At 49.4% G+C, this 10,500-nt stretch overlaps 1 protein-coding gene across 1 annotated transcript in view; it reads left to right on the forward strand.

Annotated features, from left to right (window-relative positions):
- Slc26a8 (solute carrier family 26 member 8) overlaps positions 1-10,080 on the forward strand; it is a 54,497-nt gene extending 44,417 nt beyond the window's left edge. The window contains exons 17-20 of the mRNA XM_031347972.1: positions 2,594-2,950; positions 5,184-5,238; positions 5,377-5,561; positions 9,148-10,080. Of these exons, the coding sequence (XP_031203832.1) occupies positions 2,594-2,950; positions 5,184-5,238; positions 5,377-5,561; positions 9,148-9,690 (1,140 nt within the window). The 3' untranslated portion in view covers positions 9,691-10,080. The remainder of the gene's footprint in view (positions 1-2,593; positions 2,951-5,183; positions 5,239-5,376; positions 5,562-9,147) is intronic.
- The last annotated feature ends 420 nt before the right edge of the window (positions 10,081-10,500 follow it).

Raw genomic sequence — 10,500 nt, forward strand, 5'->3', positions numbered from 1 at the left:
ATGCAGAATCCACTAGATAGACATGAGGGGCACACACATGCAGATAACACTAGATAGACATGAGGGGCTCACAAATGCAGAATCCACTAGATAGACATGAGGGGCTCACACATGCAGATAACACTAGATAGACGTGAGGGGCTCACACATGCAGAATCCACTAGATAGACATGAGGGGCTCACACATGCAGATATAACACTAGATAGACTCTTGATTTGGAAAGAGTGGAAACATGAGAGAACTCTTTGAGTTTGGGCTTGATGTGACAGATCAAAGAGGAACTGGAGAGGTAAGACTCTGGAGTGGGTCTGAACCAAACACATACATCTTTTAATAATATATGTATGCTCGCACCTTTGTGTGCTGTATGTGTGTGCATATATATATATTTTGGCAGGGTCTCACTATGTAGCTCTACCTGGCCTGGAATTCAATATGTAAACTAAGCTGGCCATAAACTCACTGAGATCCACCTGCTTTCCCCTCTCAGTGCTGGAATCAAAGGCCTGTACAATATGCCTTTCTAACCTTGAACTCTTGACCCTTCTGACTCTGCCTTTGAACTCTGCTGGCTCTGCCTCCCAAAGGCTAGGATGTCACCACACCCAAATTGTTTGAGACAAGGTATAGTCCAGGCTGGCCCCAAGCTCACAGTAACCATCCTGTTTCCCACCCCAAGTCCTGGAATGGCTATACCGTGCTAAGTGGTGCGAAGGTTTCAGTCCAGCTCAGTCCGGCTAAGCTTGGGCTGCTTCCTCCTCAGCACCCAGGATGTGTGAGCTTGCTTTCAAACGTTCATGGGTCTTAAAATCAAACGTGGGAGGGAATCCTCCATTAGTGTGACATAAATATAATGCATATTTTCAATAATAAAGTGAATATCCTTCACATTCTGATGTTTGTATAATATCCAAGCATATTACAATTTTAATCTTTTTTCCTCTCAAGATGGTAAATAATGGTACAATTTGAATTATTTTATTTTTTATGTATATACATGTTTGTGTATGTGTGTGTGTATTTGTATAAATGTATATGTGTGGTATGTATATATTTGTATGTATGTGTGTATGTGTGTGTATATATGTATAAATGTATATGTGTGTGTGTGTGTGTGTGTGTGTGTGTGTGTGTGTGTGTATGCTGATGCTTACATAGATTAAAAGAGCATCAGATCCCCTGGAGCTGGAGTTTTAGGTGGTTGTAAGCCACCTGAAATGGATGCTAGGAACTGAACTCTGAACCTCTGCAAGAGCAGCAGCTGCTCTTAGCTGCTGAGCTGTCTCTCCAGCCAACTTGAAGTTGTGAGTAGGAATAGTAATGTCCAATACAGTATGAGCAGTGCATCTGCTGATTAGAGTCAGCCCCTAACAGCACATGAGGCTTTGGATAGCGAGAGTGGCGTGAACTTAGAAAGCCAGAGGCACCACATGGTGGGTGGCTGTGTGCTGCTGAAGTCAGTGACATTGCAATTGGCATGGAAACTGGAGATCTCCATACCAGTGAGCTTGGCAAAGACCCTGAGGAGAAATATGTAGGAGGCTCTCAGGACCATAGGACTGATGCTGTCAGGCAGACGCAGCCCAGTGGAGGAGAAGGACGAAAGGACAAGTGAGAAGCCCGAGTGTCACACTCCATATGCAGAGGCCACACTAGCCTGGCTGTGTGCTGTGCTCCCAGCCCGTGGTTCTGTCTGTGCTCCACCAGCCCCTTGAGTCTCTTAGGAGATGGGGGGCAGGCAGAGACAAAGACAAGCTTCACAAGAAACCAACCGCTGTGCTCTTAAGAAGGCCAGATGAGGGCTGGTAAGATGGCTTAGCTATTAGGAGCACCGACTGCTCTTCCAGAGGCCATGAGTTCAAATCCCAGCAACCACATGGTGGCTCACAACCATCTGTAATGAGAGACCAAAAAAAAAAAAAAAAAAGGCCAGATGAAAGGTTGTTCATGCATACAAGAAGATGTGGAGGGACCCCTGATAAGAAGCAGATTATAGGTGTGCGGAGATGGCTCAGTAGTTAACAGTACTCACTGCTCTTCCTTCCGACCCAGGTTCAGTTTCTAGCATCCACAGAAAGTGGCTCAACTGCCTGTAACTGCAGTTCAAGGCGATCTGTCACCCTCTTTTGGCCTTCTGTGTACATGTGATGATGTATTTGGCCTGATTGCGTATACCATCTAATACACACAGGCACATACATACATATATACATGTAAACATACATATATACATGTATACATACATATATACATGAATACATACATATATACATACATACACGTAAAAAGGAGAGAGAGAGAAGGCACCTTCCAGGAAGTAGTGATAAATACCAAAGGCTCAGGGGGACCCAGGAATAATGGAAGTGAATGAAGGAAAGGGTGGTTTCAAGCCTGGCTCTGACTAATGTGACACACACTTGGGAGGAAGGTACCAGGGAGTAGGGAAGGCAGTAAGAAACCCCAATCTCTGACGGTGGCTTCAGATGCCTGTTGGGACAGCCCAGCTTCAGACAGGACACAGCAAGCTAGGAGGACGGGGACTTGAGCCCTGCCTGAGCTTCACCAAGGTCCCACTCTCCTCTGATGTCTCAGATTGTCTACACAGAGCGGTACGAAAACAGACGGGAGCAGGACTCATCCACCAACCTGATCCACTGCTCCTACCTGGGCATGGAGGACACCAGCTCAACGACTTCTGAGGGACAGATCCCCTACACAGTGTCTTCCACATCACAGAGGAATATAGGGCAGAGCTTCGAGGACATGGAGAAAGCAAGAAGCAGCTCCCTCCCGCTGCCCGAAAACTCAGAAAGCTTAGCGCAGAGTAGATCCAGATCCATCCTCGTGCCTCACTCGAACACGAGCGTGCAGATAAACACCCACACCATCATCCTGGACTTCTCTATGGTGCACTATGTGGATACCCGGGCTTTGGTTATACTGAGGCAGGTAAGTACCCGGGAGGCCTGGCCTTAGGCTGGCTCAGTCACCAGGAGCACTGGAGGTGGTTTAAAAATCAGTCGGAATGATAAGGAAATGAACCAGGTCTGATGTGTTGAGCTCAGAGCAGTTAGTCCCTTAGTCCCGAATCACTCATCGTTCCTCAAGAGATTGGGGAGAGAGGAGTTGCTTCTTAGCATCTCGAGGCAGCATCTATGTCCCACCCACTGTGGAACTCCCAGGACAACTACGGACCTTTGCAGTGACCAAGCTCTGCAGGAAAAGCGATGGTCATCAAGATTCGTCCCCTGCTAGTCAGCTGCTCTGCTCCAGGCAGTGCTCAGCCTGGAAGAGTTAGAAGAAATGACCCTTCAGGTCTGGCCCTGCCTGTCAGGCACCAGCAGGGTCTCCCCTCCTCCCTGTCTCTTCTTTGTCACTATGACTCGGAGGTTCTCTCAGAAGTCTCTGCATCTGCTGCAGAGTGGACAGAGGAGCGGCATGGTTCCTGAGCTGGCTTTGCTGTTTAATGCCTTCTCCTTTCTGATGGGCCTCTGTTCCACCCCTGTTCTCAATGGCCCAATTTAAACCTCCCTCCCAGCTTTCAGGGACCCGCCCCACTCATTTGATGGGCATGTCCTCTTCTGACTTGGATCCTGTTTTAGGAAGCGTCACACTCCTGAAGAAGTAGGCTTTTGTTAAGGGCACCTGGCTCCTCTCTTCTTCTGGTCTGGAACTTACTATGTAGGCATAGCAGGCTGGCATGGAATTCACCGAGATCTGCCTGCCTCAGTCTTCCAAGTGCTGGAGTTAATGCGTGCTTCACAAGGCCCGGCTCTCACCAACAGTTTAGATTCAGATGTATTTGATGCCATCTCTTTCTGGGAGCTTTTCACTCGGGCCATTGGGCTGGGTTGGATTGCTTTCTTCTAGTCTTGTACTGTAGTAACTCGCTCAACCCACGTGCTCAAATGCTGCGTGCAGGACCATCTTGGCCTTCAGTTCTCCCAGCAGCCCCAAGAACAACCCCTGTGTTGAAGACTTGGTGCTTCAGAACATGTGGCATCTGGCTTTCCCAGGCTCTCCCTACCTGCTCTGTAGGACAGTACCCAGCACCTGTCTCTCCTGCCTCCCATTCTTAGACAGGCAGCTTGAGTTCTGGCTCCTACACTTGGCCTGCACAGACGGCTCTCTGAGGGAGGCCAGCCGGGGTCACAGCCTTACAGCTGTGAGCCTCACGGTCTGCGTCTGTGTTCTAAAGGTCAAGGCTTCCTCATTCTTCGGCAGCAGTTCTGTGCACTCCTTGTTGGAGGAAATCAGTATGTTCCACTTACCCTAAAATAATAAACATGGACTGGAGAGATGGCTCAGCAGTTTTGAGCACTGATGGCTTCTCTCTCTTTTTAAGATTTTATTTATTTTATGTATGTAAGTGCACTATAGCTGTACAGATGCTTGTGAGCCTTCATGTGGTTGCTGGGAATTGAATTTAGGACCTCTGCTAAGTCTGGTCTGTCCTGCTTGCTCTGGTCAACCCGACTCGCTCTGGCCCAAAGATTTATTTATTATTATAAATAAGTATGCTGTTGCTATCTTGAGGGTGTCAGATCTCATTACAGGCATTTGTGAGCCTCCATGCTGGGATTTGAATTCAAGACCTTCAGAAGAGCAGTCAGTGCTCTTACCCGCTGAGCCATCTTATCAGCCCTACTGGTGGCTTCTCTTATGAGGACCCAGGTTCAGCTCACAACTGTCTGTAACTCCAGGGTATTTAATGCCCCCTCTAGCCTTTCAGGGTGCCAGGCACACATTGCAGATACATAAACTCACACACATGCACATGAGTAAAAATACGACTATTAAAAAGGAGGACAGCTCTGGGTATCCACTCTAGAATATTCCCAAGAGCGTCATTGCCCATCTACCGCGAGGCTTCCTCATGTAGACGCTCTCATCTCAGAAACAGCCTCCCGGCTTGCAATTGTAAGCTGTTTTCCCTGTCACTCCCCATCCACTGTGAGATGCTCTGCTTGGTCTGCTTGTCCCCAGCCCTGGTACTCAGAAGCAGGGAGAAATACAAATGCTCCAGCAAGTGAACGCCTGCCAAGGAGTCAGGCCCCAGCTAGCTGGTGGCCGTTCCTGGCATGCATGCAGCTCTCTGACTCCATTCTCTCTCTCTCTCTCTCTCTCTCTCTCTCTCTCTTTCTCTCTCTCTCTCTCTCTCTCTCTCTCTCTCTCCCTGCAGATGTGCAATGCTTTCTACAATGCCAACATTCTGGTCCTCATTTCAGGGTGTCACAGTGAGTTGCCCTTTACCCTGGGAGTGCGTGCGTGTGTGTGTGTGTGTGTGTGTGTGTGTGTGTGTGTGTGTGTGTGTGTGTGTGTGTCTTGTACCCCGGAGGCTCTGCTCTCAGGCGCCGACACCTGTGTGTTTGTAGCCTCTGTGGTCAAGTTGTTTGAGAAGAATGATTTCTTTGATGGAGGCATCACGAAGGCCCAGCTCTTCCTCAGCCTCCATGACGCCGTGCTGTTCGCTATGTCGAGGAAGTTCTCGGAGCCCTCGGACTTGAGCATCGACGAGACGGAGACGGTGATACAGGAAACCTTCTCAGAGTCAGACAAGGTGGGGTGATGTGGTCCCTCAAGGCTTGAGGGGGAGGTGGGGGGGGAGTGCCTGGACTGCAGATGAAGGATGTCCAAGAAGGACTGCACCTGTGCCTGAGTCTGGGCTGCTAAACACGCTCTGGGATCAGCTGGTCAACCGCAGAGACCCATCCCCAGGCCAACAGATGCCTCAGGCACATCACCCTGTGGTTAGTGTCCCACCAGTTGCTAGGCATGTGACATCCTCCCCTAGGCAGACCTTTAGAGCATCCCCAACCAGCAGACTGGGGTGAGTCCTAGGTCTGATGAGCTAGAAGACGCATCTGCTGGCCCAGGCCTCTGGCTGTTATCTACACTGTGAGGAAAGAAGGATTCACTCACGACCATGCTAAAGAGGGAGACACACACATTAGCAGTTTAAACCATTCCTCGCCCCGAGTAAAGACTTAAGTGGGCTTTGAGCTTCCCAGATGAGAGTCTGCAGGCTAGCAAAACACAGGTAGGCACCCAGTGTTACCCAACAGTCAACTCTTTTGTTCTTGACCTACTGGATTTTAATACCGTTTGCATTTTTACAACAAGAAAGATGCTACCATAATACGTGTTTTTGAAATAGTCGGAGATGTGAACGACGCAGGCTTACAGAACTCAGTTGTTCCTCACCGCCCCTCCCCTTCCACCTCCTTCCCTGGCTTTGCTGACATGTGTTACAGGTTTTGTGCCTTCGTTCTTCCAGAACAGGTCTCCCTTTCAACAAGACCTAAACACGGAGCTTCTGATCTGCTCTGTAATCTACTCTTGTCTATAAACCTCAGGGCTGGACAGGTTCACCCCTACCTGAAGCAAGAATTCTCCTGAGGCCAGGCAAAATGCCCGAGTGGGTACAGGCACTGTTGCGATGCTTGACTCCCCTGGGAAAGGCTTAGACTCAATTCAAATTCAGGTTAGATGAATTGATGCCTCCTGCTAGCATAGGGAGCCGTAGAGCTCAACAGCCAGCATGGCATGCCAAAGGCGATGAGAGGAAGGGGTTATAAAGGTGGATTCACCTTCACATCTGGAATCCATACCTGGACAAGAACATCATCTTACTCTCCACAGCACTATCACACATCTGTCCACATCTGTAAGTGAACTACAAAAGCAGAAAGCAAGTTGTTAAATGTCCCGCAAGGTTCCTCTGTGTAGACCTGCCTGTCCTGGAACTCACTCTGTAGACCAGGCTGGCCTCAAACTCAGAAATCCACCTGCCTCTGCCTCCCAAGTGCTGGGATTAAAGGCGTGCGCCACCACTGCCCTGCAAAGGTGACCTTCTTATGCTCAATAGCTTCCATTGGTTCTCAAACGTCTGTGTCCATCAGAGTGACCTAAATTTGCTATTCAGAGAGAGATAGCTGGCCCTGGGTCCCATCCCCCTGAGGTTTGGCTCAGCGTTCTGTTGTGAGTGTTGAGAGCATCTGTCTCTACCAAATTCCCATGTAAATCCAGGCCTTGCCTACTGAAGCCTACGCTGCCCAGTGATCTCTGGATATGATCAGAGTTGTTTCTAGAAGTCACTTGTAAACTTGCTGGAGATCTAGAGTTGGTAGCAATCCAGGGTGGCCCTGACCTGAATTCAAGGCTTGAGGTTTTCTGGCTGTCCAGCGACTGTAAATAGTTTCCTAATAGCTGTACCCTCAGCACACCCAGGAGCCCCGAGAGCACTTACATCACAGCTGGGTGGCTCTATCCAGACTGTCAAACTGCTATAGAACAAAGTGCACCTAATGCCCCAGGTCACGCCTTGATTTTCAACTGGTGTTATTTATGGTGTCTTCAAGCAAAGAATTTGTTGTTGCTGTTGTTTTCTTCAAGACAGAGTCTCTCTGTATAGCCCTGACTGTCCTGGATCTCACTTAAAGACCAGGCTGGCCTCGAAATGAAAGACCCCCCTACCTCTGCCGCCCAAGTGCTGGGATTAAAGGCATGCGTCACCACCGCCCGGCATCTAGGTTACAATTCTTACTTTCATATTATTTCCTGTTACATAAGTCAGAGTCCCCAGGACTAGGTAGACTGAGTGACGGGTGTTGCCTTGTCCCTGGGTTGATGGGAGAAGCCTCTGGCATGCCGGCACTAAGGACAGGCATGACTGTGGCTTCCAGTGGCCATATGGCCAGGGTTCTCTAACAACCACACTGCCGCTTACCTGACATCCTTTTCAAGACTTACATTAAGAATTGACGTTGAAAGTGACCTTCCCGGGGTTGGAGATATGTCTCAGAGGTTAAGAGCACTGGCTGCTCTTCCAGAGGTACTGAGTTCAATTCCTAGCAACCTCATGGCGGCTCATAACCATCTATAATGAAAAAGCTGGGCAGTGGTGGCACACGCCTTTAATCCCAGCACTTGGGAGGCAGAGGCAGGTGGATTTATGAGTTCGAGGCCAGCCTGGTCTACAGAGTGAGTTCCAGGAGTGCCAGGGCTACACAGAGAAACGCTGTCTCAAAAAAGAAAAAAGAAAAAGAAGGAGAAAGTGCCCTCCCCAAGCCGGAGAGTTAAGGAGGAGACTAGAGGAAGAGGGAGTTTTACTTTGTATTAAGCTCAAATTCCCACCAGCATCCAGATGGATTTGAGGCGGTGGAAGGATCGATGGACCTGCACATCCAGGGAAGCTTTGGAGCCTAAGACTCATTGCCATACAGATGGCAACAAAATTAGGGATATACATACATACATATATATATATATATATACATACATACATACATACATATATATATATATATGTATATATATATATATATATATATATATAATGACCTATAGGGAAAGTATAGGTGGAAAGGAAAAGAGCCCAGGGTCATTGCTTGTGATGTTTAAAAAGCCAGCAGAGGAGGCAGCAAAAGACACTGAAGATATCAGGAAGGGAGAAGGACGGACATTTGAGAAGGCGAGGAGAGGAACACTGCAAGCTGTCCCTGCTGCTAGGAGTGCATGTCTTGGGGGCAGCTGCTAGGTGACAGGCTCTGACCTGTCTGCTACTGGGGACATCTAGAACCAGGCTGTGTGCTACATCAAGGAGCTTAGAGTCGAGCTAGGGATAGGTTTGTACTCGAGGGGGCAATTGGTTCACAGAGGAAACTGGGAGCCTGGCTGGCCATCTTTGATCTGCATCTAGAATGAAGAACACATGCATATGGACAAGATGGAGATGAATGAAGGAGGCAAAAGGAACAGCTCAAGAGAGATGAGTGTAGCCAGGCAGTTCTGGTCTCAGTAAGGCTAGAATCAAGAGCGGACACCACAGCTGGAGAGACGCTAGCTAGGGAGGCAGAGAGGCCAGGCTACACTCACAGCCTCGCAGGGCCCTAGATGTCAGGATTGTGTTGGGGGTTGGCAAATGAGATCAAAAAGACAAGATGTCTTGTAAAACCCAGTCTAACTAGAAAAGGCCAGAGAGAGCAGAAGTTAGGGTTCGACTGAACCCAAAGAAGAGCAAATGACTAAGGCCCAGAGCGGATCTGCAGCAGACTAGGTGATGATAAGCCACAGTTGTCAGGCTTGACTGCTTGGAAGTGACGTGTTTGGGTTTTAACCCTTCCAAATGTGTGTGTATGTTACAGAATGGCAACCTGAACCATCTGAGACTTACAATGGGGAATGCCATCGCAGAAGGTTCTCGGCTTGCAAGTCCAAGCTTCACCAAGACCCTTAAGCCTTTTAAGGATGACTTGGAGTTTGACCTAAGTCCAGGCTTCAACAAGACCCATAAACCTGCTAACGATGACTTGGAGTCTGACTTGGCTTCTGAACAGACCAGCGGGATGGATTTCAATCTGGACCTGGACTTGGACTTGGACCGGGAGTTAGAGCTGGACCCTGGATCTGAGATGGGTTCTGACACCCAAGCCAAAGCTGAGCTGGAGCTCGAGTCAGAGCTTGAGACAGATGCCCAGACAGAGCTCGAGACAGAGGAAGAGCCAGAGCTGCAGACAGAGTCAGAGACAGAGAGGAAGCCACAGCCAAAGACCAGGTCAAGGTCTCACAGCCCCTGGAGGAATTACTTCAGTGCTTATCGCTTCGGTTCTTCGAGCTCCCAGCCTAGAGTTCCACCTCAGACACGCCCAGAAAAGGGAGAGTCACATACCCAACCTCTTCCTAAATAACAATAAGGACGCTTGGTCGGTGACTCCCTAGCGCAGGCAGGGCATCTTGGCAAACCCTTCCTGCTCAACTCGGCATGAGAGCTAGGCTGGGTACAAGCCACCAGTCCTGGCTCTGTGACCCCCACACCTGCCGACCTCCTCCTTATTGGATTCTGGGATCTCATGCCCACCGTCCTCCCAGGCTACGTGACTCAAGGTCGACAGCTGTCTCTGGGTTCTGCCTCCCAGCTCTGCAGATTGCATCTCCAACAGGTTTCCAGCGAAGGCCTCCCTGCACGTCCTCTCTGGGGAACTGTGCCAGCTTCTCTCTGAGTTCCTCCTCTCATCTCTGTTTCCCTTTCTCCAAAGAAATGAGGCTTGAATAAAATATGGGACTCTACTTAACCCTGAGATCTCACCTGCTTTTCTCTGTATCCTGCACCCTTGGAGATGTCAGATGGGAGGGACTCCGGAAGGGAGCCAGCAAAAGGAGGCCCAGGTGAGTTGAAGCTGACATGGGTGCGTTCTCGCCATCCAGATCAGCCAGGCTGCAGACCCGGGGGCACTGGCATCTCCTGAGTTGCTACTCTCCCCCTCTGCTGGTGTCAAGGTTAGTCAGTGGCACCAACAGGAAGGGATGGTGACGTTACTGGACTCTCTCTAGTCTGTCTACAGCTGTTGTTTCTTACAGGCATTCCAAGCCAACCTGAAGCCAGGATTTCTGGTGTGTGAGAGGTGGAGAGAGATGGCTCAGCAGTTTAGAGCACTGGCTGCTCCTGCAGAGGACCAGGGTTCGGTTCCCAGCACCCACACTGGGTGGCTCACAAGTGC

Source organism: Mastomys coucha, unplaced genomic scaffold, assembly GCF_008632895.1.
Source record: "Mastomys coucha isolate ucsf_1 unplaced genomic scaffold, UCSF_Mcou_1 pScaffold3, whole genome shotgun sequence".
In the NCBI taxonomy this organism is placed as follows: Eukaryota; Metazoa; Chordata; class Mammalia; order Rodentia; family Muridae; genus Mastomys; species Mastomys coucha.